This window comes from Fonsecaea multimorphosa (assembly GCF_000836435.1).
Source record: "Fonsecaea multimorphosa CBS 102226 unplaced genomic scaffold supercont1.1, whole genome shotgun sequence".
NCBI classification, from domain to species: domain Eukaryota; kingdom Fungi; phylum Ascomycota; class Eurotiomycetes; order Chaetothyriales; family Herpotrichiellaceae; genus Fonsecaea; species Fonsecaea multimorphosa.
In genome coordinates this window covers 2,047,117-2,072,525 of record NW_015971635.1, presented here as the reverse complement: position 1 = coordinate 2,072,525, position 25,409 = coordinate 2,047,117, and the positions used below count along the sequence as shown (strand labels likewise).

The window sequence follows — 25,409 nt, the reverse complement described above, 5'->3', positions numbered from 1 at the left end:
CCCGGAAATCTTGGCGGGTCAAAAGGAGGTAAATCGAGCACCCCCCACTCACCTATACTCACCCATACTTATCTATACTCACCTATGCTCACCTATGCTCACCTATACTCACCTATGCTCACCTATACTCACCTATTCTCACCTATACTTACCTATACTTACCTATACTTACCTATACTTACCTATACTTACCTATACTTACCTATACTTACCTATACTTACCTATACTTATCTATATTTATCTATCCTTACCTATATTTATCTATACTTACCTATACTTCCCTATACTTACCTATACTTACCTACACTCACCTACACTCACCTGCACTCACCTGTACTCACCTGCACTCACCTTCACTCACCTTCACTCACCTTCACTTACCGTCCCTGACCCACTCTTACCCACGGCCCTCGCTCTACCTCGTACTGGGCGACATCCAGCGAGCTAAAGCGCTGAGTGGATATTCTGCTGGCATCTCAGGCACACGCACGCCGACTTAGTGGCCGGCTTAGCATAAAGAATGTGCATTAAATACGAGGAAAGTCAAAAGAGGATTGCAAAGCGCAACCTCCAAATCAGAGAGTTGGGGTCAACTGAAAGATGCAACCAAGTGCGCAAATCATGCTACGTGACTCGACTGGGCGAAGAAACCGACGCATTTCGTATTTGGGCGCCCATGAAATCTCCACGAGTCATCGGCGGCGGGATCTGTCAAAATACTGCCCATACTCAGGCAAACATGGTCCGACTGAAGAATCCTGTCCTCCTTGCCTTCTATCAAGGCGACGAGCATGACCCTTCCTGGTACACCATAAACATTGTGGAATAACCCCGACTCGAGGTGCGACAAGTCTGATTTCGGCATCATTCACTTTGGAACCTGGACAAGCTCTCCCACCAGGAAGTGGGCCTTTCGATTTCTGAATTTGGGGACATCTTCAAACACCTCCTTGGACTCAGGACTGGCGACCGCGGTTTTGATGCTGTCCTTGCTCTCCCACGTCAACACTGCACCAAAGTTGTAGCGTTTGGAAGCGTCAAAGCTGGCGTCGTAGTGAATCAGTTGGACGTCGATCAGGCCGTGCTTTCCCCATGCCTTTTGAACGATCGGCATATGGGTGTTGATATAGTAGTCGACATCGAAGGTGGCACCCTCGTCATTCGGGTAGAGAACGGTTGAGTTGTAGACCATCGTCACCACTGCCAAATGACAAGTTCAAGCGATGTATGGACGAGTGGGTGACGAGTGGGTGACAAAATGTGGTGATCAATCCTGACTTCCAGACCAAGAATGCCTCGTGCTTCTGTTTTGGAACGAGTATTTCCGTTCATGATGAGGGCAGGTCTGTCCATCAATGGCGCCCCCAAAGTGTGTCCACCACCTCCTCCGCCGTACGCCGGGCATTTTCCCCGCCACTGGGCATCGGATCGTCCCCCCACAATCCAGGGCCGACCACTTTTCCACCAGGCACATACGAGGGACTGCCCTCGCTGCTTACTGTACAGATGATGCTCACCTGGAGCGACTCGGTGGCTGAGGTGTGCCGAGGTGAGAAACCTCGTCTCGGGGAGTCTGTTGATTGGGTGGCACAGCTTCCAGACAGATCATCTCGACTGCAAGATGGCCTGGTTTGAGAAATGCGAGCGACGACGTCGAGGTGCCAGGCCACCGCACAGAAAGTACCTCCCTCCAAGATTCTACCGCGTTGCAAGAAACATTTTAACAAGATACGGCGCTGCTCACACGTAAACATGCCGACGTATAGCGTGAGTCGAGGTTTCGCCTACAACTACATTCATATCGCTCCGAGGGACTCATCCAAAAAGTATGTCCTGTTCCTCCATGGTTGGCCATCGATTGCCCACGAATGGCACCATCAGATCGATCATTTCCACAAACTCGGCTATGGCGTCGTCGCTCCAGATCTGCTCGGATCGGGCCTTACAGCTCGCCCTCTCCTTGTGAAGCACTACCTCCTCAAAGACATGGCCGGGGATGTTGTGGAGATCCTGGACCATGAAAACATCTCGTCGACGGTTTTCGCCGTGGGCCACGACTGGGGCTCTCACTTGCTGGGCCGGTTGGCAGTGTACCATCCAGAGAGACTGGAAAGGATCTGCTTCATTGCGGTCGGTTACCGGCCCCCGCGACAGAAGATTGACATCGACGCCGTGAACGCGATGACGCAGCAGAAACTGGGATATTCGACCTTTGGATATCAGATTTTCTTCACCAAGGACGAGAATGCGATGGAAATCATGAACCAGCATGTAAGCAAAGCCGACCATTCGATTCCAGAAGAGTCTCAACAGGACAACGTTCGCAGATACTAATTCCATCTCCCTCGAATAGAAAGACTCGGTCATGTCACTGCTGTATGCAGACGATCCCACGACGTGGAAGGTACACTTGGGTCCTCCTGGAGCCCTACAGAAATGGGCAGAGGCCGGCAGCACAACACCGTACGGATCTTACCTCACGGAAGAAGTGAGTCAATCCTTGCGAGACTTTTGGAAGTGAACGAATTTTCCACCAACACTGAGAGACAAGGATCACAAAGCGCGCAATGCCAACATTTCGGAGGTGCTCGGCGGTCTTCCATCCCTCAACTGGTACAAAGCTCATGCATTTAATCACAATTACGAAGCGGAAAAAGGTGCGTCCACTTTCCAACGTACACGTGAACAAGAAAGTCTTCTTTCCATGCTGAGAATGAATAATGGCCCCAGGAATTCCGGACGACAAGACCAAGTTGACACAGCCGACACTCTATCTTACATGCCAACATGACTACATCGGAGTGTGGAGTCTTCAACTGGCGGCCATGGAGGCCTATGTACCGGACCTTCAAGTCCAACATCTGAACACTGGTCATTGGGGGCAACTTCAGGCTGCGGAGGAGGTCAATCTCGCATTGGAAAACTTTTTCTCAAGGTCTTCCTGAAAGCTGTCCCATTGTCAACCCCTAGATAGAGACTAGCCTGTCCGCCAATATTTTAGTCTAGAAATTCTACATATTTGTAACTGCATCGCCCTCAAGCAGACCTTTTTGTGTCCATGGCGTTTCTCCCACCCGGTAGACCAACTTCTGACCACTGACTTGACCCGACTTCAATTTCTCTAGCCCATCGATCACTCCCTCGAGACCGTCGGCGCCCACCACCTCGCTGTGGGTCTGTATTTTGCCCTCTGCCAGCAACGTCTCGAACAGGGCCATGAACTTTTTCGCGAATTCGAAATCCTCAAGGCTAGCTGGGAACTCTGTGCCTCTCATGGAAAAGGTCTCGTTGAACATGGTGTACATGACCGTTGAGATGGAATGGACATCCGGGCGCGGGCACTTGGTCGGCAGCACACAGCCGTAGACACAGCCTTCTGCTGCTGCCGCCGATGACGAGAGCGCGTCCGCGCAGATCTGGGCCGACTCATCCTTGCCGAAGGTGTCCCAGGCATACTTCAGGGAGTCCTGGGTGTAGTCTCGAATCTTGGCCCCGACGTTGGCTTCGCGGTAGTCGAATGCCTCGACGGCTCCCAGGGATTTCGCTTTGTCAAAGTGCTTGGGCGAGCACAACGTGAGGACGGAATATCCAGCACTGCACATATGAGCGGGCAAACGCCCCCGCCCGGTGGTCTGCGTTAGCTTTTTTTTTGGTCTTTTTCCCACCGACTTTCAGGAATAAACAACCTGAATTTTTCTTTCGAGCGATAACTCCAGGGGGGGCCAGTCTTAATTACTTACAGTGTGGCAAGTTGGATCCCCAGTGACCCAGTGGCCGTGCTGCCTCCGTAGATCAGGACAAATGGTTTCGACGACGTGACCGGATCGTCCGGGAGGTTCAGCTTGAGGGCCTTCTGGAACAGACCCTGGCCACAGGTGATGGCCCCCAGACTGACGGTCGAGGCCTTCTCGAAGCTCAGGCCGTGGGGCCTTTTCATCAACACGTCGCCCTTGGTGACGATGTACTCGGCGAACGCTCCGTCTTCCGGTTGCTCGGGACAGCCGCCGTGGGCCACGCCCAGGACCTCGTCGCCCTTTGCGAACGACTTTGTCACCTTGGGGCCGACTTCCTCGACGACGCCCGCGAAGTCGCAGCCGAGGAGGTTGTTGTCGTCTGCGATGCCAAAAGTGGCATGCTTCCAGTCCGTTGGATTGAGTGCCACCGCGACGGTCCTGACGAGGACGTAGTCATCCCGTAGGCGGGGGAGGGGGCGATCGGTGACCAGCGTGGGAGTCCTGTTCTGGCAGATGACGGCTTTCATAACTGCAGAGGAGGCTTTCTTGATGGAGTTGCGGTGCCTGAAGCGATTCTTTTTTTTTGGACTCCCTGGTAGAGAATGAAGCTCGGCCGTTTTAAATGTCTTTCGTCGAATATGATGCATCAGGGGTTGCTTTTCCAAGAGCTGTTTGTATTGATCCATAAGCCATCCACCACCCGCCGTCATTCCCCGAGCTCTCTCGGTCCACACCTTCACCGATCGCCTCTTCTTAGTAATGCTCCCAAGATCCACTCTAGCCTCCTAACAATATTGAACACCTCCCTTGTTCTTGGCTGACAGTATAGTGACAGTCCGAATGGTTCAACATGCTCGATTGTTGGTTCAATATCGGTGTATGGAGTCATCGTTTTGGCCCACGATATCTCTGAGCTCACAGAAGTGTATACGACTATCACTACCACGGATGAAGTAATTGCCAACAAGTCCGTTCATGGCCAGAGTCGGGCCTGAACAGGTCTTACCACCCCTTCTGATATCAAAAGCAGAATGCTTTGCTACTGATGATGTCATTTTGACGAGGTTCTATGCTTTTCCTGCCTGCTATGCCAGGTGGAATCCTCCATTGACTCCCATGCACACCCCCGTCACCCAGCCAGCTTTCTCCTCGCACAGCAGACCGACCGCCCCGGCGATCTCTGATGGATCGGCCATCCGCGCCGCTTTGGCTGTTGCGTCGAGCAGAGGCTGGAGCTTTGCTCTGAATTCATCTCCCGCGTGATTGAAGCCATGGGTGTTTGTCGGGCCCGGGCAGATGGCATTCACGGTGCAATCGTAATCACGGCCGAATTCTCTAGAATGACCACCAGCTTTCAGTAACCTCGATAAATTCCGGTCTAAGGAGAAGCTCACACTGCCCAACATCTGGTGAATCCTTCGACCATGGCTTTCGTCCCGTTGTAGATGGTCGAGCCTCGCATTCCCTGTCGGGCCCCCGTGCTGCTGGTGTTGATGATGCGGCAGCTCTTCTTGGACAGGTGCGGTAGCACCGCCTGCGTCAGGAGAAGCATGCCCCGACAGTTCAGGTTGACCTGCTTGTCCCACTGGTCCAGGGTGACTTCGACCAGCGGCCGCATGATGGCAATGCCGGCGTTGTTGCAGAGGATGTCGATTTTCTTGCTGCCCGCGGGAAGACGCGCGACGGTCTCCTCGAGCAGTCTCTGAGGACCTTCCACCGTCTGCAGATCGGCTTCTACCGAGAAGCTCTGTTGTGCCGCTGAACCCTTGGTCTCCCGGCAGCGTTGGAGGACCGCATCGGCGTCTTTGGCCTGGCTCTCCCAGGGATAGTTGCATACCACCAGTGCGCCTCTACCGAAAGGGTGCATTCATGCATGAGCACTGAGCAGCCATTCTTGTTCAACAGCACCCAATTTGATCATGGGATGAGAAGAGGGAAACGGGAAATGGTATGTGGAAACTTACTTCGACGCCAGCTCGACGCAGATCGCGGCTCCTATGCCCCATGCCGCTCCGCTGACCAGGGCAACTTTGCCCGCCAAAGTCTGTTCCACCATGTTTTCCAAGGAATGTTGTGTAATCTGAGGGAGATACACAGATTCACGCAGACGCACCTCTGAGTCTCTATTTTTCTCTAACTCTCTCTTCTCCTTTGGCAGGAATCGACCACCTGATTTAGATTACCGAGTTCCTTCGGAGACTGTTGTCGGTTTCTAGACGCCCACATTTTGGCACCCATAAAGCCGTCCGGATTGCGGGGTGGAGCCTCACAAACTTTTGCGCCCCTACACCTCCCCCCCTGGCTAGGTGCCCCGGTGACCTTCTATTAGTGTGCCACCACCACCACCACCACCACCACTGCAACCTCCGAAGCCGCCTCGCCGGGCACTGTGGGATAAGCTGATAATTCACGTTTCGATTTTCACCCATTTTTGTCAATTCAGCCCCAGTCAGCCCGACGAGTGGGAAGCCTTGTGAGTGGAGGGGAGGAGAAGAAACACACTACAGCGGTTCCGTCCAAGTCATGGTGTAATGCATACATGCATACATACAAACAAAGGGATATCCAGAGAACCAGCCCGACCCTAGTCAGCGAGAAAGCACTCCAGACGAGGACTATCTCTCGAGGACTATCTCTCCCAGAGACTTCAGTTAAGGACACGATGGTTGGCAAAGCAATGTAGGAAGAGGACCCCTCTTTACCCCAGATACGTTTTTTTTCTATTTTGATAGCCCCATAATGTTGTCCTCTTGCGGATTTGCAAAGGCTCACTCATTAAGCCCCAAAAACTCCGAGGTTCTGATATGTTTACAGAATCGTGACCGGAGCCAACGGCGGGATCGGGTTCAGCATCACGCAGCAGCTGTTGGCCAAACCGGCCGAGACCGTCGCCTTGGTGGTGGCCATCGACCTGCACGACCACCGTCTCAGATGTCTCTTGGACCGACATCAAGATCGCCTCGAGGTCGTCTGCGGCGACATCAGCCGGCGAGAATCCAGTCAGAAAGCGGTGGACGCCGCCATTTCGCGCGCGGGGAGGCTGGACTCGATCATCCTGAACGCCGGCATCCAGGGGCCGACGGGGTCGATCTTGAAGACGGACGTCGAGGCGTGGAAGAAATGCTTCGACGTCAATTTTTTCTCCTTAGTCCATTCGGTAAGACAAAAGCAGTGCACAACCATGCCTTGCCTTGCCTTGACGAGCTGATCTCACTGGAAAAACTGCACCTTAATTTTTTTTTCCCTTTCCATACCTCTCTTCTATGTGTTAATGTGGGGATCGATCAGATCCAAGTGGCAGCTCCTCACCTCCACGAGTCCAAGGGTTCGATCATCATGACGACCAGCGGCGTCTCACTGAGCCCCTTTCCGGAATGGGGCGCGTACGGCTCTTCCAAGGCGGCAATGAATTACCTCAACATGGCCTGGCCCAAGGAGGACCAAATCGTCCGCAGCGTCTGTATCCGGCCGGGGATCGTCGACACCGGTCTGCAGAAGGAGGTTCGAGATGAGCGTATGTCATGACTATTTCCGTATTCCTCTCTCTCTCTCTCTCTCTCTCGTGTGTGTGTGTGTGTGTGCTCACTTCCTCCCTCTCTCCCTCTTTCCCTGTCTTTCGAGATCTATTGATACTAATTAACCTAAAATAGTCCAGAACTCGTTACCGGAAAAGACATACACCTGGCTCAAGGGCATCCACGACCGGGGAGAACTGCTCCGACCGGACCAGCCGGCCCGGACATTTGTCGCTTTCGCGCTCGGTGGGATCCCCGAGGAGCTGACGGGCAAAGTGGTCGATTGGAATGATCCCAAAATCACACATGTTAGATGACGGAGTCCATGAATTAAATCGAAACAAGGGAGGGGAGGGGGGGAGGGTTTCGAAAAGCATGATTGATCTGTCCAATCAATCTTCGAGTTTTTCGGGATGGGGCTTTTAATTCTCATTACATTTTGATGGCATTTGCGAGACGTCCTACGTATTCATTCTGATTATCCACACAAACATCTTATCATAATGGTGATAGCTTCAAGGCCAAAGGCTCATCAATTTGATTTCCGAGCTATATTGGTTCTATGTCCCCCTCTGGCCCCAAAAGTTTCACAGACAGTGGACATCTCGCTTTCGAGGCGTGACCTTGACGATCAGCTCCTTGGGAAACGCCACGATTGCGGTGTAAAATTCCAACTTGCCCTTCGGTCGGATGAGTTCAAACTGTTCAAGATGGTGAGGCGAAAAGTCAGTACCTGGCTGAAGACTATAGGATATATCAAACAGCAAAAGAAAAGAATGGATCGTGCGCGGACATAGATCACAGAATGACCCAACCAAGTTTCGAGGGGGAAAAGCACAGTAAGGGGTTTTGTTTGCATACCTCGTAATTCAAGAGCAGTTCGGGAAGGACCTTCTTCATCTCGATCCAAGCAATGTGCTGCCCGATGCACATGCGCTTGCCCTGGCCAAAGCCCATGAAGGCCCTCTCCATCCTGTTTCTTCGGGCGGAATCACCTTCAAGCCAGCGTTCGGGACGGAAGTCCGCAGGCTCGGGACCCCACAGCTCCTCTCTCCTCGCCAATCCCATCATGCTGATGGCCACGGTAGTCCCCCCGGGGACAAAAACACCGGCGACGTGGGCGCCGCCAGCGGGCACTTCGCGGTCCAGGGTAAAAACGCTGATGTTGTAGACCCTCATGGATTCCTTGATGACGGCTTCGAGGTAAGGCAGCTTGGCCACGGATTTGAACGAGGGAGGGGAGGCCAGCTGGGCGTCCTCAAGTTCCTTGATCAGCTCCGCCATCGCGGCTGGGTGCTGCAGGAGATAGTGCGTGGTGATGGCGAGCGTGGACGCCGTCGACTCGGCCCCGGCGTGGATGGTCGACATGACCAACCCCACGACGGTGGCCATGCCAAAGGTATCAGGCGCCTTCTTGTTGGCCTGCATATACCGGTCGAGCAGGTCGGCGTACTTGACCTGACCGGCGCCGCTCTCCAGCATGGTCTCCCTCTCACGGACCCTCTGCATGGCCCGTTGAGTCAGGAGAGAAGGCCCCATCCGTCCGCGCACCAGGGGGTTCTTGTACAGGAGTGCCTCAATCTCCGGATACATGAGCCAGCGCTGCCAGTGGTTGAATCGCTCCTTCAGTGCAACCAGAGTGGTTTGGACTTCTTGCTCGGGGAAGTCACCGTCACTGAATGCGATCCGGCAGATCCCCTCAAAGGCGAACAGCTTGAACCATCGCACCAAGTCGACGGTCGGCGCGTGAGACCTGACGCGCTCGTTCATCAGTCGGACCGTCTCGTCGACATGGGGTTCATAGTCTGATATCGCCCCGAAGGTGAATGCCGAGTTGATATGCTTCTTGATCGCAGACACTCGATCTTCCTGCCGCGTGGTGACGAAGGAGTCTTGCACCTTTCCATTCATTACAATTCGAGCAGGTTCATACGTTGATGCCTGTCAAAACCGTAGTGAAGGTTTCATTTTAGCGGCTGACGGACGGACGGAAGGAGGACTCGAATTTGGCATACAGACTTGGGAAGCAGCAGCCGATGAGAGGAAGACGGAAAGCGAGACGTACCTTTCTCCAAACATTTGTCGTGGCATAGATGGTCGGGATGGCATTGGCGTCTGAGAAGATGACCGTCTTGGGGCCTATCCGGACGACGGGGCCATACCTCTCGTCCAGCACCGGCGCAATATCCGCGAAGCTCTCTCCTCGCCACATCTTGACGGCGAGCCAGAGGTTCGTGAATCGTGCCAGAAAGGGCCCGGGAACGTGTCGGAGCTGGAGATAGGTCCGCAAGGTGGACACCACCAGCCAGACCACCACCACCAGCAAGGCGGAGGTAGGTGCATAGGGAATCACCTTCGTACTCATCTTCCAATCGTCAATGGAATGCGAATCCATCTTTTCCCCGGCTTGGTAGGTGGAAATCTAGGATCCTCCTCCTCCTCCTCCTCCTCCTTCTTCTCTCTTGTCGTTGTGTAGGTATACCAGCTCTATCCTGGCAGCCGAAAGTTAGCTGAGCATTCCCACAGTCCTTTCCTGGGAATGGGGGAATTTGCTTTGACCAAAGGTTTTAAACATCCTTAAATTTGTTTCCCTAAGAGAAAAGAGTTTATTGGATATTAAAGGTAACGTAGACGGGTTACAATCGGAGTGGGTTGCCAGCTTACAACCCACAGGCGTCTAGGTCACATGTCCAGGACCGCGGAGGGAGGCGGTGCGACCACACCGTGGTCCGAGATGAGGATGGCTGAGGCACAGGAGCTCAGGGATCTCGGAGAGCAAGATCCCGCGTCTTAGAGGGAAGCCCGCGGCGGCAGACATGAAGCGTTGGCGTGGTTGATCCGAGGGAGGCGACGACGCTGGAGGAGAGCAAGCCGATGTATGCATATCAAAACGAACAGGCTTCGTTTAAAGAATGTTTGATATCAGGTATTCCCTCGGGTATGGACTAATTTAGCGATATTCAGAAAAGCTCATCTACCTGGGAGCTGCTTCCCATTGAGGTTTTCCTAGTCCTAGCTCCTGATCTTCCCTGGCTCCTAGGTCATGTCGATGTCCCTTGGTCAGTGTCCGACATGTACATGATCACCTTAGGGACTGCTGTTAGAATTTCTTGACCTTCAGCAGGAGGTGCAAGCGTAAGCTTCCTTTATACCCTCTGCCTTGATATCGATCCGAGAGGATCCGTTCCGCTGAATGTCTGTTGTCCGTCATTCTTCCCCCCGTAAGCTCTTCGCATGCCAATCGCGTTCCTGCGGGATGATTTCGATGATATATCCGTCCTAGAAGTTTCATATTTCCTCTTGTGAGTAAGAAATCCTGGCGGAACCATCGCCGAGAGAAAAAGGGTGGAAAATGGTGGGGGAAAAATAAAATAAAATCGAAACAAAAATCATCTCCGCCCCACCCCTCTTCCTTGTCTTGATTTTTTTTTTCCTTTCGTAGTTGCTTACCGGATCAAAGACGTGCACAAACGTCTCGACAATTCTATTGAAGGACGGGGCCATGCCGTCCTCGTCGCCCACCCCTACCCCTTGATCGGTCTCCCATTTCGTGATGGGCAGCGTGGGTCGGTCGGAGACGCCCAGTGGCTTGAACACCTTGACACCGTGTTCCTCCAAGCGTGCCACCGTCGCCTTGACGTCCGGAACCGTGAAGCCCAAGTGTCCAAATCCCAGGGAGGGAACGTTGTTACCCGTGCCCTTGTAGTAACCATCGGGTTGGTTCTCCGAGCCGTGCACATGCATCAGCTCGAGCAGGCCGGACGTGTACTGCGTCCTCAAGGCGGTCTCCGCGCTGAATTTCGCCAGGTCGGCCCGGTGTTCGGGCGTCTGAGGGTGTGTCAGGTAGTAGGTCGTCATGGGCCCGGCGTTCATGGTGAAAATCGTCCGCATCCCCATCAGGTTCATATAGAAGAAGAGTGATTTTTTGGGGTCGCGCACGCGAATCATCGCGTGGTTCATCCGGATCCCTACCGTCGGATCATCCTCTGGCAGCGGCGGGTCGTCGTGATTCCCTCCGATGTTCAACTTTCCCCATTCAAATGGGGACGACGGCGGTGGCGGCGGCGGCTGAGTTGGCGCAGAGTCCGACATGGTTCGCAATTGCTCGGGCGAAGACAGAAAGGGTAGCGAGGAGAGAATGAGGACACGTACAATCAGGGATAGAGAAGGGAAGGGAAAGCAAAAGTTGTCAGCAGCGTGGCAACTTGAGATACTGCTTCGAGGTGTATGGTCTAGTTCGTACCTGGCCAGTATCGAGACTCTGGTCATGTCATAGAAACCATTCGAAATATCTATGCGTCTCCTTCCCTCTCTCGCCGACTGCCGTGAACGCAAGCGAGCCCTGCCAAGTCAGACGGCCATCTCAGTTCGCGGTGTGTGGATTGTGCTCCCCGCCACCCGGGGATGCTTAATGGTGGCGCATCTCTTCAATGTTTGGGGATGGGATGCCCTGAAATCGGCCCCCGGGATGCCGGGGCCACCTGGGCGCCACTCTTCTCGGCACAGGTATGGGCATCTATCCAGGTGCACAATCTGTGGCCGCGACCTGTGGCGGCTTCGGCGTGCTCGGGTCGGGAGGGGAACCATGTATTGGAAACCCTAGCCAACGAAAGAAAGCTGGGATTGCAACAGGCGACACTGGCACAATTTCTATGGTAAAACCTATACTACTAGTAGTAGTACCTTTCGTGATAATACTTCTAGTAGCACGAATGATAGTGTTGACATCAAAAACCGTGGCAGTTATCGTGGCAGTAGTATTCTCACATTGAAACCACTCTCGGTCTATCTATCAACCACTTGCAATTCTATTCACGCAGGAACAAATTTGTGTTTCTGATAGATTGGCAGAGGCGTGCCCGCGACGTCCGCCTTGATCGATAACGCGATATACCGAGAGTAGTACCTCGCATATCCTAGCCCCCCGCCGAGGAAGAATAAGCCTCGTTCTGCAAGAGGGAAGGGGAATCGTCAGCCCGTTCCGAAGCCAGCCAAATTGACCTGGCTTGCTGGGGAAAGAAACTCACGATCGGTGGGCTTGTAAGCTCCAAGGACCTCTCCCTCCGAATCCAAGCCCCAGGTGTCACCAGCTCGCTGGGCAACCTCCTGCCCGAAGATCTCGGCGGCGTGCTGCTTCAGGTTCCCCACGAACCCGGTCGCGAAGATGATCACGTCCGCCTCGATTTGGGTCCCGTCGGCGAAGACGAGACCTTTCTCGTAGTACCGGACAGCTGGAGAGTCGGACTTGACTTTGATCTAGAGCGGACAGTCACGCGACCATCATCAATCAGCTCCGGAACGTCCCTTCGTTCTGACTTTCACACAGTGGTTGTCACCACAAAAGTAAAGGGGCTGCAGCTCACCAGTCCTTTGGAGATCTTGGCGGATGTGCCAACATCAATGTAATGTCCGCCCAGTCTGATATTGACGGCTTCTGCAATATCCCCGTATGGATCGACATTGAACCCCGCGCGAGTGAGGGCAGCCCATCGTTCTGGCTGTGCTTTGGCTTTGGCAGTGAACAGGTGCGATGTCATGAGTCGGGAGACCGCGATGGCGTTCGACATGAACATCCTGTCGCTAATCTCGGTGGGGATTCTCTCGTTGTATACCACTGACCGCAAGTCAGCTCAACTGGAGTTTCTTGCATCACGGGAGGGTAGGGGTTAGTAGAAGTGGCAACCGAGAGATGCTTACTCTTGTAGGGTACATCAATGTACTCGACCGGAAGCACATCTAAATCGACATCCGTTAGTTCTGTCCACTTGGATGAAGCTGAAGACCTCGCTCACATGTCCGTGATCGCTGTACCATTGTGACTGACTTCATTCCAGCCTCATACATGTCATCCACCACATCATGTGCTTCGAGAGAAAGATTTTGTTAGTCCAAGGGGACCAGAATTTCTGTGGGCTTGCATACCGGTATTGGCAGACCCTACCACCACCCCCGACAGGCCTTTCCACGCTTTCGCATCTTTGTAGCTTACCGAGTGTAACACCAAACCTTTGTAAAGTTCCTGTCACGCGCAGCGACATAAGTGCCCGCTTGAGGCAATTGAAAAGCTTGGGCACAGACCAAGCCTGGGGACTTACCTTGTCGGCAATGAGTGGGATTTTCGGCGTCTCTGAACCTGCCCCCGTCGCCATGACAACATGTCTGGTCCGTATTTCAGAGTTTTCGCCATTTCTGGAGATTTTCAGAGTGTACAGCCTCTTCTCTGCATTCCAGATTCCAGATTCCACTTTGGTCGATAGCTAGACATTCTGGATAGGTAACTTCTGGTCAGAGAGGCTGCACCTTGAGTATTTTGGGTCTCCCTTGGTGAGAGACAGGACAACTTACCACGCCATACTTCTCCGCCCATTTGCGGTGGGCCTCTGCCACAGCGTCCTTGCCCAGGTATTCTTCGTGCTCTGGTCCGAACGTGCGCTCAAATGGAAGGTGTGCTGAAATCACAGATTAGGAATTGGTCGCTCAACAGCTGATCTCCGGTTTGGAATCAACTCACAGTATTCCCTAATGGTGTGAACTGGTGGTTCAAGAGTCAGTCCGACGTGGCCAGCGCAAGTTGCGGAAAGGGTTTGGTCACGTACAACGTGCCGACGAGTACCGAACAGACCAAGCATCTCCAATGTGAGCATTCTTTTCGATAATCACATAATTGACCCCTCCCAAGGCTTGAAGACGTCCACCAGTGGCCAATCCGGCTCCGCTACCTCCGATAACAACTGCATCAAAGTCGGTAATGTCTTGCTTTGTGCGGTTTGGACCTGGTTCAAGAGCGTCGACATTGCCCGCGCCCGCTAGCTGCTCCAAAATCGTCCTGAGGACCCAGATCTTCCAAGTGCCATCGCCAACCGGGACCAATGTCATGATTCCAGAAGCGGCGGTGGCCGGATTTGTGGTCGTGAACTCGAAACGGGCCTCTACCCACTGGTTGTCCTCGGCCAGCCTCATAACCCGCGGAGTTTGGGGGATTACTCGAAAATCTCGAGCGCCGTGGCTCGCGGTCAGGATTTTCCAGACCTCAGTGATTGTCCTGTTTGAATAAAACGTCCGCAGCGTTCCCGTGAGGGCGAAAGAGTCCCGCCAAATAGCGTCGTCGCGCAACAGGTCGGTGTCGAGGTGTTCCAGTCGCGAGATCACCCAATCCGCCGCGTCTTCCACGTTGACATCTTCAGGAACAGTGGCATGGGGGAACGCTGCGGGGAGCGTGTCGAAGACATTCTTTGCTCCCAAGGAGCCCATGGCTGCGAAAAAAGGCCGATCGTCCTCTCCTGGGAGAGTGTCAGGATAGGTGCAGACTTCCAGTGGTGGCGATGGGCTTGGCTATCACAATCATGAAATTGGAGGACTCTATCGCGACAGCGAGCCTGGTAGAAGAAAAAAGTCTCGGAAACGTGTTCGCCATCATTCACTTGGCTGATCTGGTCGCGTGTGTGGTGGTTTCGTTCGAACCAGCGGCCGGCGACGAAGTTCCTCCGGGTGAGCGGCCTTACGTCTTTCAGCCGGGGCTAGGATCTATTACTGGTGAGAACAGTAAGAGTGGATTGAATTGTAGGTTATCATTCGGCACCGTGCTCCGGGTACGGGAATGGAAGCTCTACACCTTGTGCTCCGAATGCAGATAGTATTGCCCCGAAGGAGGGGAAGCCGGTGCCGAGACGGTCTGTCAGGCGAGAACCGGACATTGTACAAAGACCGTCACAGCGATCCGACGTACGGGTTACGGAGAAGACGGGAAAAAGAGGGCCGCTGGTCATTCATCTCGAACGTTTCCTGCTGTTCGGAACCAATGTGAATGCCAGCACAGCCAAGCAAGATACAGTGTCTGCCACACCGGTAGTCCGACCACCCAACCAGAAACAAGGGAACGAAGCCCCGAGCGCGCCTAGAGTAACCCAGGTGGGCCCTGCGCGGATACCGAAGAGGTCTAGGAGCATGTCAATCAATCAACCAATCACCTCACCCAGGGAAGGAAAGGAGACTCCACATCCTCCAGTCGACGGAAAGGTGCAACGTTCGTCTCTACTGTACTTGGCAGGACTACAGTCTAGTACCTTGGTCTCGAAGTATATGCCAGATTAGAGAACCGGAGCAAAAATGTATGGACGGATGGACAGATAGATGAATGGTTTTTCTAGTGAACCGTAGTATGGAAATCAAGCTCGTCTTATATTTCGACACCCTCCTCCCTCTTTTCGGTCCCTTCTGTAATGTCTATCGGCGTGTGATCTTGACCAGGAGGGGACCTTTCTTGTCCGCGGCACCGGTATGAATCATCTCCAGGACGTCGCCTCTGTCCACGGCCTCGAAGCGATACTTCTTCAGCATCGTGATGGCGATCTTCCAGATGGAGATCATCCCGATGTTCCTGCCGATACATTGCCGGTGACCCTGGCCGAAATGCATGAGGTTCGTGGCGAAGGAGGCGTCGTAGAGCTTGGTACCGGGGTAGAACCGGTCGGGGTCGAAGCGGTTGTGGTCCGGCCCCCAGATGTCGGGGTTGTGATGGACGCTGGTGCTCACCATGGAGCAGTTGACCTGGAAAGTATCGGTGTTAGTTCGCGACTCGAGAGCCACAAGGATATATGGACGTGTCATAGTATGGAAAGGATGCCCACTCACCCCCGGAGGAATCAACTCGCCATCGATCAACGAACCCGTCGGCTCGGTGACTCGACGCGGGAGCAACAGCGCGGCGACGGGGCTCATGCGGAAGCTTTCGCGGAGAACGGCCAAGCTGTATGGCAATGCCGTCTCGAGGCCGACAAAGTCGTAGACCTCCTTGTCATCCACGAGCTGTTCGTCGATCTCCTGGACCATTTTCGCGTAGATCTCGGGGTTGTGGGTGAGATAGTAGAACAACACCGTCAACGACGAACTCGTGGTGTGGGATCCGGCCACTCTGATCAAAGATTCATGTGTGTCAGAATTTCAAATGTTCCATCTTCCGATAACATGGAAGATGTCATGGGAGAAGGAGAGGTCAAACTCACAGAAAACCGAAGGCTTCCGAATTGATCTCATCCTGCGAGAGTTTGGCGCCGGTCGCGGGATCCTCGGCGTCGATCAGGCTCGTGATGAGAGATCGCACGGTTTCGCCCTCCTTGTGGTTGGAGATGGCTCGTTCCACACACACAGCAGCCTGGGTGCGCAGTTGGATTCGATTCTGGATCATCTTCTTGACGAAAGGGTGCCACGATGTCCAGTCGCGGATCCACGGGAGAAGGTGGGCAACGCTGCCGTACAGATTGCCCAAGAAGAAATGCCCCCACAGTGGAGGAAGGAGGTCCGGATCGCTTTGGTTCTGTGTGTTGAACGACTGGTTGAATGCGAGGTGACCCGTGACGTCGTAGGCGTAGTAACTGAAGGCTTCCTTCAGGTCCATGACGTGTCCGGATTGAGCATGGTCGTCGACCTTGTGGACCAGGTTGCCAATATGCTCGTTAAAGATGACCTCCATGGACTTGAGCGCGGACACGGAAAATGCATGAGCCAACTGTCGGCGACGGAGAGAATGTAGCTGCCAATGTGATGTCAGGTCAGATGGTCTCCCGTTGTTTAATTGGGAACGTGAAAGGTCGGGACATGTGGAAAACTTACTGCCTCGTCGGTGGTGCCAAAGAGGTTGGGCACAAATGAAGTAAAGGCACTGTAAAAGATCCCCTTGGGCATTTTCCGTCCCACGCGGTAGATGGGTGCAATGGCGCGGGCACCGTTGAAGTTCAAATCATTCGGTCCAATCCTCACCACCGGCCCATACTTCTCGTGGATCTTGACCATTGTATCGGGCAACTTGTACGTCGAATAGTGATAAAACTTCCAGAAGTTGGTCATGCTCGCCCAGAACGGCCCAGGGTACTTGGCGAGAGGGTGGAGGTATCGTTGATAGACGACATAGCTGATGAGAGCCCCGAGGACGACGACGGTAATGGGAATGCCAGGCTGCCGAAGCAGACCTCCCAGTTGGAACAACATGGCGGACAGAAGGCCCTGTCAACAGCGTTGGGGCGATGGACTCTAGACCGTTGCCCTCTTATCGGATGCGTCAGCCTCCTTCACGTAGACTCAATGATCAGAGAGATGTTCCATATATCAATTTGACTCTTTAGGATTCTTGGGGGTATACTTTGCCGCTGGACTGGTTAGTTGACACCTCCAGTCTCCAATGGATATACGCGGCCCGCAATGACCGTTTCACGGTATGATCACATCGAAATGGTCAATATGTGCCTTACCCCGAGTCCCCCGGTCCCAAATGGCGGGACGGTGATTCGTGTATTCTCTCCCTACCTTAGTCGCGGCGCAGCGTGTGGGCTGGTGATCTCGTGTTCCCAGACTCCCCCTCCGACACAGAGCTCCTCGGCCGAGCCCCCGAACGCCGCCATTGACCCCGAGAAAATGACGCCACAAACGTGCATGACCTGCCACAGACCCTGCCGTCAAGGTACTGTAAGTCTCTGTGATGACAAAGACTACACTCGATGTGCGAGATTTTATACCTCTTGCTAACCAGTTGGGACTGAGGGAGAACAAGCTATTCAAATTTCCCCCCGATCATTGAAGTTGACGCTCCCGTCAGCCTTCAGGACTTATTGATAGAAAATATCGATTCACCAACTCCTGTTGCACCTAGAACCCCCTGAACCGAACAATGATGGACAAACTCCCCCCGCTGGGAAAAATGATTGGACAGGTGGTCTTGCCCACCAATCAAATCTACCTCCCGCTGGTGGAAGAGCATTCCCAGGAGATCGAAGGAGCCTCGAGGGACACCTACAGTTACGGGTCTGATGCCCGTCAGCAACTCGACATATATACCCCGTCGTCGGCAGCACCGACCCTCGGTGGTAACTCCCGCCCGGTCCTGGTCTTTTTCTACGGCGGGGGATTCGCCAATGGAGACAAGGTCAACCCCATGCGCCCGCTGTTCTACAAGAATCTCGGCTACTTCTTCGCCGAAAAGGTCGGGCTCGAGACGATCATCGTGGACTACCGACTGATCAAACACGGCGCCAGTTTCCCCAGCGGAGGCGATGACGTTGACGCAGCCCTCAGCTGGATCGACCAGCGGTACGCCGGGCAGAAGCGAGCTCTCTATCTGATGGGCAATTCCGCGGGCGGCATCAACGTCTGCACGTGGCTGTTCGAGCCCACGTACCTGCAGTCGCGCCGCAAGCTGATCGCTGGGGGTGGCTCGACGGGGGTGAAACTCGCCGGGGTGATCGTTCTCGGGGCGCTGTACCACTTCCAGAACTCGTCGGCGCCACTGAGGGAGGCGCTTGGCGGGTATTTTGGTGAGGGCCTGGACGACAAGTCCCCCATCGCCTCGATACAGCGCGCAGAGGAGGCGGGCGAGCTGACATCGGCTGAATGGCCCCCTGTTCTGGTCATGGACTGTGAACTGGATCCCGAAGACATCCAGAAATCCAGCCAAGACTTTGTCGCGTTACTGAAGAAGGCGGGTACCTTTCAGCTGGACTACGTCAACATCAAGGGCCACAACCACATCAGTCCTCCCCTGGGTCTGGGAAGCGGAATCGAGGCAGAGGAGGAATGGGGATACAAACTCGGCTCGTGGTTGAAGAAGGACCCAGCGTGAACGACAGATCACACAACCAATAGATAGTCAGAATAGGTCGTGACTAGTACTACCGGATGGGGTTAATTGATTGGCACGAGTGGATCCCACCACCTCGGCCCGGTGTGTGGCGGAGGAGAGACGCGGGACGCTGACATCTGGACAGCTTACTGATTGATGCTACAAGGGGGATCAAATCCACGAACTCTAGATTTGTTCGAGGTTCTCATTGTGTTGGAGCGGCAGCACACTTCGGCAGATCTCCAGCACCATCGTGGCAGAGCAAACTCCGACGATCCCTGGTTCCGGACCCTCGAGGAGGCCGTTGGAATAGAGTTCTATGCTTACCTGGTATGTAATTACTCTGCAGGGTCGATTTCGCCTACCCATCGATTCATTCCTGTGCCAGCGTAGATGTCCAATCCAGGTTTTGGATAGATTCCCTTAGCCCGATCAGCTGCTTGGTGATCCCCAGATCCGCGTCTGTCAAGGTGTCTTCTCCGGACCATGCATCAGCTCCATACTTGTTCCAGAAATTCAGCATTACCGACATCTCCTGCCCATAATTGGGCAAAAGTTCGCAGTAGCTGGCGTTGGACACCTGCAGGTACTCGACGGTCCTGCCCACGACCGAAGCCCAAATGTCATAGTAATCCTTGAGCGGCACTGTCTCGACGTTTCCAAACACGTATTTTCCCAGCGTGCGTGATCTTTGCTCGATGATTGCCGCGATGTAAATCCCAATATTGGTCCGGTGGTCTCCGATGAAGCCGACCGGACAGGACGGGGCAGTCGGTAGGACGATGACATATTTCTTCAGGCCAGACAGGTATAAGGGAGCGAAGGTCGGCTTCTGGAGGTTCTCGCCGAAGAAAGAGACCCAGTAGAAGGTCGTCTTGGCGAGCAGCTGAGATTTCGACTTGATGAAGTCGTCCACTTTGGCCTTGGCTTCAAAATGAGGGACGAAGTACTGCTTCTTGGAGATCTTGTGCGCCGATGGCAACGTGCTCCAGATGAAATGCTCCAGAGACCCCGTACGCGATGCAGCTTCGGCAATGTTGATACCGCGTTGGTATTCCACGTTCATGGCGGTCCAGCTGTCAGCTGCCCTCATGGTCTCGTAGAAGTCGGTGACAGCGAAAATGACTTGGGCTCCTTCAAATGCCCTCTGGAGGGTCGACACATCGTCCAAGTCGGCCTGGACCATCTCGACGCCCTGGCTTGCTAGTTCTTTGGCCGCTGCCCCATCAGGGTTTCGACTCAGACCCCGCAGTCGTAGTCCGGGTTTGCTCTGCAAGGCGCGAATGACGGAGCCTCCCTGACCACCAGTGGCACCAGTAACAACGACAAGTGTTGACATTGTACCAATCCAGACTAGGTTAGGGGCGAGTAGGTTTGGATTTCTCTTCCAAAGGTCGACTTCTCCAAAACTCCGGAGAAACCGCGCCTGGCCCAGAGCTTGAACTTATATGGCAGTGAGGCGAAGATTTGTAGATCTCGATGGGAGCCAGGGAATCGCAGCACCAGGGCTGGTCGGAGATATCGGTGCCCACCTTATGGCAAGTCTGCAGCAAACGAACACGATTCAGCCCGGCCAATTAGCAACTAAGCCAGCGACAACTATCCGCCGGACCGACGACCTGTCAATGGTGTTCTGGAGATACTGTCAATATCATCACACTGGCTTGCTGAGGGCGACTGTCGACAAAGATGGGATACAACGAACGGCTCTCATAGGTGGTGCGGTTGGTAAGGTAGTGAGGAGCTCAGCCATGCGAAGAGCAAAAAGCCGTGTTGTCTGGTCAGGAGCAGTCGATCCGGCAAAAGGTCCCTGAAAATTGAAATCTCGTCGAGCAGGTCAGCCCGGGTCAGCGTCAACGATCTTCTAGAGCCCTGTCATGATACCGTGAAGCGCCCGGGGTCTCAACGCGGGCCAGAGCAACTGGGGTTACGCACAGGACAACCGAAGACACGGCTATGTCGGCTTCCAGACTGTCTGATTTCCTCGGAGTAGATCTCCTTAGCACCACAGTGCCTGCCGAGACACGTCGGAGTTGATTTGTGGTGGAGTTTTATGGAGTGCATCAAACCTCCGCCTTTCAAGACGCCACCAAAAAGTGCAAGACGTGGGTTAGTAATCTATATCTTGCGCAGTGGGGGCCCTGGCAATAAGCGCTCCATCTCCGAAATATTGATGCATCGATCCGACGACGCAGGGATGTCGAACCAAACGCCGTCGCCCAGGGGAGGTCCCTAGCGTTGCATTGTTCCATCCCTTCGGACCTCGAAAAGACATGTATCTGCAGGCCTCCAGGGCTCCTTTCGACATCTTCCCTCTTTTCCATTGTCTTGGATGCTGGGTCTCATCCTCGAAGATAACTAAGCCTCCCGACCTATCTCCTAGAACTACCAAATGTCATATTCACGGCTGTTCGCGGCTATCCAGACTGGGGAAGATGAGGCCAAATGATATTGAGGCATTGAGCGGCATCCGGAAATCAATTAGGAAAGGCGGGATAGAAGAAAGCCAGCAAGGGAAAGCTTCATGTGTCCTCGTAGCGATTGATAGGCTTCCGAGTAGCTGTATCGCAGATCAAGAAGTGAAATCAGTCCAACGTAGTGGCTTGTTCTCGGAAGTGTTCTCGGGTAGAGACAGCGAGTGCTCAGGAAGGCGTCTCGAATTGTTCAATTCTCCCTGTTGGACAAGTTTCTGAAGCGGCACTGATGAACCTTGCGCAAGATGAGCTACTGGACCTACACATTTCCAGTGTGGTGCCAAGCAAAAGAACCACATCATGCCAGTGATGTAGGATATGCTGGGGGAAGTGACAGAATGTAAGAACCGAGCTGCTCGTGATGAACAGCCATTCATTTGATGGAGGATTGGAAGGGGGAGAGCAGGTGCAACGGGGAGCCCTCAGCCAACCCCCGAAAGTGCTCCCAAGTCGCCCAGTTCAGAGACTACCTAGGTACCTAGGTACTAGTACGCCTAGCTGGGTCAAGCCTGTAGAAACCCCGCGGAGTCACATGCATGGGCCCACTAGGCGCTTGCATAGGCGGCACCTGGGGTGCGACGCCCCCAAGAAGATCTCTCGCCCCTCAGCACGGCTCCAACCCTTTTCTCAGCTCAATGGTAACTAGATACGCAAAAGGCGATGCATCTTCTTGGTTCTACGCACTGAAGTCGCAATATTCCTGCCCTCTGAGTTGAGACACTGGGCAACGGCCATGTCTCAGCCCTTGACTACCGCGCTCCAGCCGCGTCAATTCGACCTCAGCAGCGACGCATATGCGCGGCGAGTTTGTCCAACTTGCTCACGCTCATTTGACCGCCGGTAAGCGCCTTTTCTGGTGGGCGAGCGACCACCTGGCTGATCAGGACCGAAAAAAGCGATTCCTTGCTTCGGCACATGCGAGTTCACGATGAGCACCGGATTCTGAAACGGCGCAAAAGGACGGCATGCCGGAATTGTTCTCAGTATGCCGCGTCTTGCTCCCGCCGGGCTTCAAGCTGAGACTGACATACCATAAGGTCCAAGATTCGATGCACAGGAGAACACCCCCCGTGTGCATCTTGTCAGCGACGGCAAATTCCGTGTACCTACGAATCTAACACCAGCACAAGAATAAGTCAGCCTTCCAAAGCACCAGCAGCAGCCGAAAGTTCCTCCATAACCGTGCCGCAACCCGAACGGCGCGCGAACAACTCAAATACAGATCAAAGCATTAGCTTTAGCCAGCTTTCTTCCCACTCGAACGGCTCCAACTTTGGTTATTCCAACCCTGAAACCGATATCCTCAACTCGGCCATGGGAAATGGCTCCGAAAATGCCCCGGTTGCCACTACCATCACATCAGAAACGACTGGACTGTTTGAAAATGACTTTGTTAGCATACTAGAAGCGACTGACTTTAATTCCAACCTTGACTGGCTGTTCGAGAGAATGCCCGATGACTCTTTGGCGGACCTCACCAATTTTTATGGCGTCAAAGATACTCATGTCGCCAGTAGCGCTCAGAGCCCACGAGAGGGTCACAAACCGGATGGACAGCCTTCTAGAGACCCTGCGATCCCAGAACTCCCGATACCCCACGCGGAAAACAGCGTTAGTCCAGACGATCCATGGCCCATGGAATGGCACGCCGAGCACCCCCAGCGCTCCCTTGAGCTACCGGCTCTGGGAGGGACCGACGACGAAGCAACACAATCTCTGTCTCGATTTTTCTCGGCCTGGAATCTTGGACAATCCACTGTCGAGGCTCTGGCGCATTTTATCAAACTCCCGGCTCAACGCAGCCCTTGGCAATCTGTCAACCTGACCCACTTCCCAACTAAGGAGAAACTCGAGTATTGCATTGATCGATACTTTGCACATTTTCACTTGGTAAGCCAGGCTCGAGACTCGAAACATCCCAGCACCCTTCTAAACGATATCAGGTTTGCCCAATCATCCACCAAGCAACCTTTGATCCTTCCGATGACCTCACGGTAACGCTGGCAATAGCAAGTATCGGTGCTTGTTATACCCACTACAACAACGCGAAAGCCTTTTCCAGTACACTTTCCGAGCTCAATCGTCGACTGCTTCTATTCCTAGTGAGTGCCTATCCGCTCGGCGATGCGACAAGTTCGGATTAGTGTTGACTCATCATCACTTCAGGCCGAATACGACCGGCGGTATGTCAGAACAGAATCATACCTCGCAGCTCAGCTTCTGCAGGGCCTTCACGGTTACTGTAGCGGAAACAAACGACTCTTTGAGCTGAGTGAGTCGTCGAGGAGCAACTTGGTGCACCATGCCAAATGCATGGGCTTGTTTAGACATCGACCTGACTCGAACCCTGGCTCCTTGCCTGCCACGGCGGTGGAGGAGCGATGGAGGGACTGGATCCATCAAGAACGTCTGCTTCGTCTGGGGTGGGCTGTTTATGTATGATGATACCACATCTCGCCCCCAAAACCACAAATTCGACTGACCATGACATTGCAGGAATATGATGCCTCTGTGGCATATCTACATAACAACCGACCCTTCCTCACTATCGGAGACATCCACATGGATCTCCCTTGTCTGTCACAATACTGGCAGGCCGAATCGGCTCACTCGTGGCATGCGATGCTGCTTTCGGCGGGATATCCCAGTCGCATACGCTTGAGGCCTCTTATTCGGAGTTTCTATGACAAGAGTCAAAATGCTCTTGAGAGGCTCGTGGAAGAGCGGCACCGATATATCCTGGTCTTGACCCAAGTGCGGATGATATGGACCTTGAAAGAGATTACGGGCTCCCCGATATGTGATCTCTTCGTCAACGGTCCCGAGAATTGTACCGCGGACCTTCTCGATGCCACTGACAGGTTCGCACGGTCTCCGCACACTTTGAGTTCGTCACTGACGACGACTGAACTCGCCAGCGCCATTCATACCCTCCAGATCATCCACGTTGCCCATCTGTACGGGGCCAATGGCCTGATGAACTGGCTATACCCGCTCCTGCGGGAGGGGAACGAGGCAACCACTGCATTCACTCAGATGAGTCACTGGGCAGCGGCAAAGCCCGAAATGGTGAGAAACACGGCCTTCCACTGCGCGCGGATCCTGTCGCTGGCCAGGACATACCCCAGCAACTGCCCCGACGAGCCGTTTCTGATATTCCACGCGGGGACCGTCCTATTCTACCTGGCGAGATGGCTACCAAGGAACACAGGCGCTGGGTCATCGGAGAACCTCGTCGTCCGCCTCGACCATATCGGGGCCGAGGACGACACCGAGTCTGCCAATTTGAGGTCCTGGCTACGGGACGGACAGGCCCAGGTCATCAGTCTGCATGGGATTCCCTCTCTGTGTTCTAACCAGGGACGACGGCAGGTTCTGGACGAAACCGCCGATCTGTTGAAACGCCGGAGAGTCTGGGGCATCGCCAACAGCTTCGTCAAGGTTGTGCTAAACCTGCGGGATACTTCGAAACCCGTGCCTGACCAGGATTTTATCTTCTAATCAAAGCCTCTCTCCTCAATGGGTGAACGATGATTACTATGCTTGTCAGATCAAGTTAGTCCAATGAGACAAGAGGTTAGACGCCTCAATTTTGCATGAATTCGTGCCGCTCTCCATTAGACGAAGTTCTGCCAACCCCCTTGCCGAGTCTACATGGAAAGCATTCGTGAGTTCGCCCCAACATACATCTAGTAATGACGTGCATGTCTCGTCTGGATGTTTTTGAGATCTCTTGGTGCAGTATAGAGCAATCATGTGCCCAGATTTGTTTATGACTGGGACCGATTTTTGAAAGCATTCAAAGCAGAAGATCCACATCCGGTACGGAGAAAGCTACGAAGTCTTGGGACCCCCGTAACGGAAGTCAATTGAGGCTCCCGAAAAGATTCTTCGCTTCGCAGGGTTGATGGATCATGGGTCGACTATCCGAAGGTTCTGGTCGCTGTCGTCGGTAGTCAAAATCGGTAGTGCTAGCGTGGTTTTTGCCCCTTCGTGGGGGACGGACATGCTGCAGGGTTCCGTGACACGTGTCCCCGCTGTTTAAGCCATAGTTTTAAGGCAAGTTGATAACCCGTC

General features: G+C 53.8%; 12 protein-coding genes across 12 annotated transcripts; 4 read left to right on the top strand and 8 right to left on the bottom strand.

Moving 5' to 3' along the window:
• Positions 1 to 869: 869 nt before the first annotated feature.
• Z520_00773 (uncharacterized protein) lies at positions 870 to 1,193 on the bottom strand (the record flags this gene model as incomplete). Its single annotated transcript, XM_016771293.1, has 1 exon — positions 870 to 1,193. The coding sequence occupies one exon, from the start codon at positions 1,191 to 1,193 to the stop codon at positions 870 to 872; it is 324 nt and encodes a 107-aa protein (XP_016638203.1).
• Positions 1,194 to 1,753: 560 nt separating this feature from the next.
• On the top strand, positions 1,754 to 2,946 carry Z520_00772 (uncharacterized protein; the record flags this gene model as incomplete). The annotated part of the gene is made up of 4 exons (XM_016771292.1): positions 1,754 to 2,272; positions 2,355 to 2,489; positions 2,553 to 2,658; positions 2,732 to 2,946. 4 exons carry the CDS (start codon positions 1,754 to 1,756, stop codon positions 2,944 to 2,946), a joined length of 975 nt encoding a protein of 324 aa, XP_016638202.1.
• A 66-nt stretch (positions 2,947 to 3,012) lies between these two features.
• Z520_00771 (uncharacterized protein) lies at positions 3,013 to 4,262 on the bottom strand (the record flags this gene model as incomplete). The annotated part of the gene is made up of 2 exons (XM_016771291.1): positions 3,013 to 3,595; positions 3,742 to 4,262. The coding sequence occupies 2 exons, from the start codon at positions 4,260 to 4,262 to the stop codon at positions 3,013 to 3,015; spliced, it is 1,104 nt and encodes a 367-aa protein (XP_016638201.1).
• A 558-nt stretch (positions 4,263 to 4,820) lies between these two features.
• On the bottom strand, positions 4,821 to 5,791 carry Z520_00770 (uncharacterized protein; the record flags this gene model as incomplete). The annotated part of the gene is made up of 3 exons (XM_016771290.1): positions 4,821 to 5,070; positions 5,130 to 5,585; positions 5,700 to 5,791. 3 exons carry the CDS (start codon positions 5,789 to 5,791, stop codon positions 4,821 to 4,823), a joined length of 798 nt encoding a protein of 265 aa, XP_016638200.1.
• Positions 5,792 to 6,397: 606 nt separating this feature from the next.
• Positions 6,398 to 7,567, top strand: Z520_00769 (uncharacterized protein; the record flags this gene model as incomplete). Its single annotated transcript, XM_016771289.1, has 4 exons — positions 6,398 to 6,414; positions 6,550 to 6,892; positions 7,024 to 7,249; positions 7,386 to 7,567. The coding sequence occupies 4 exons, from the start codon at positions 6,398 to 6,400 to the stop codon at positions 7,565 to 7,567; spliced, it is 768 nt and encodes a 255-aa protein (XP_016638199.1).
• Positions 7,568 to 7,837: 270 nt separating this feature from the next.
• Z520_00768 (uncharacterized protein) lies at positions 7,838 to 9,645 on the bottom strand (the record flags this gene model as incomplete). The annotated part of the gene is made up of 3 exons (XM_016771288.1): positions 7,838 to 7,951; positions 8,112 to 9,191; positions 9,316 to 9,645. 3 exons carry the CDS (start codon positions 9,643 to 9,645, stop codon positions 7,838 to 7,840), a joined length of 1,524 nt encoding a protein of 507 aa, XP_016638198.1.
• Positions 9,646 to 10,538: 893 nt separating this feature from the next.
• On the bottom strand, positions 10,539 to 11,342 carry Z520_00767 (uncharacterized protein; the record flags this gene model as incomplete). Its single annotated transcript, XM_016771287.1, has 1 exon — positions 10,539 to 11,342. The coding sequence occupies one exon, from the start codon at positions 11,340 to 11,342 to the stop codon at positions 10,539 to 10,541; it is 804 nt and encodes a 267-aa protein (XP_016638197.1).
• A 720-nt stretch (positions 11,343 to 12,062) lies between these two features.
• Z520_00766 (uncharacterized protein) lies at positions 12,063 to 14,501 on the bottom strand (the record flags this gene model as incomplete). Its single annotated transcript, XM_016771286.1, has 10 exons — positions 12,063 to 12,199; positions 12,278 to 12,506; positions 12,614 to 12,864; positions 12,948 to 12,986; positions 13,043 to 13,114; positions 13,173 to 13,269; positions 13,346 to 13,507; positions 13,584 to 13,699; positions 13,762 to 13,782; positions 13,847 to 14,501. 10 exons carry the CDS (start codon positions 14,499 to 14,501, stop codon positions 12,063 to 12,065), a joined length of 1,779 nt encoding a protein of 592 aa, XP_016638196.1.
• Positions 14,502 to 15,473: 972 nt separating this feature from the next.
• On the bottom strand, positions 15,474 to 17,234 carry Z520_00765 (uncharacterized protein; the record flags this gene model as incomplete). The annotated part of the gene is made up of 4 exons (XM_016771285.1): positions 15,474 to 15,797; positions 15,882 to 16,161; positions 16,253 to 16,779; positions 16,860 to 17,234. 4 exons carry the CDS (start codon positions 17,232 to 17,234, stop codon positions 15,474 to 15,476), a joined length of 1,506 nt encoding a protein of 501 aa, XP_016638195.1.
• Positions 17,235 to 17,940: 706 nt separating this feature from the next.
• Positions 17,941 to 18,858, top strand: Z520_00764 (uncharacterized protein; the record flags this gene model as incomplete). The annotated part of the gene is made up of 1 exon (XM_016771284.1): positions 17,941 to 18,858. One exon carries the CDS (start codon positions 17,941 to 17,943, stop codon positions 18,856 to 18,858), a length of 918 nt encoding a protein of 305 aa, XP_016638194.1.
• A 373-nt stretch (positions 18,859 to 19,231) lies between these two features.
• On the bottom strand, positions 19,232 to 20,197 carry Z520_00763 (uncharacterized protein; the record flags this gene model as incomplete). The annotated part of the gene is made up of 1 exon (XM_016771283.1): positions 19,232 to 20,197. The coding sequence occupies one exon, from the start codon at positions 20,195 to 20,197 to the stop codon at positions 19,232 to 19,234; it is 966 nt and encodes a 321-aa protein (XP_016638193.1).
• A 2,449-nt stretch (positions 20,198 to 22,646) lies between these two features.
• On the top strand, positions 22,647 to 24,833 carry Z520_00762 (uncharacterized protein; the record flags this gene model as incomplete). The annotated part of the gene is made up of 4 exons (XM_016771282.1): positions 22,647 to 23,222; positions 23,276 to 23,434; positions 23,499 to 23,768; positions 23,829 to 24,833. The coding sequence occupies 4 exons, from the start codon at positions 22,647 to 22,649 to the stop codon at positions 24,831 to 24,833; spliced, it is 2,010 nt and encodes a 669-aa protein (XP_016638192.1).
• Between the last annotated feature and the right edge of the window lie 576 nt (positions 24,834 to 25,409).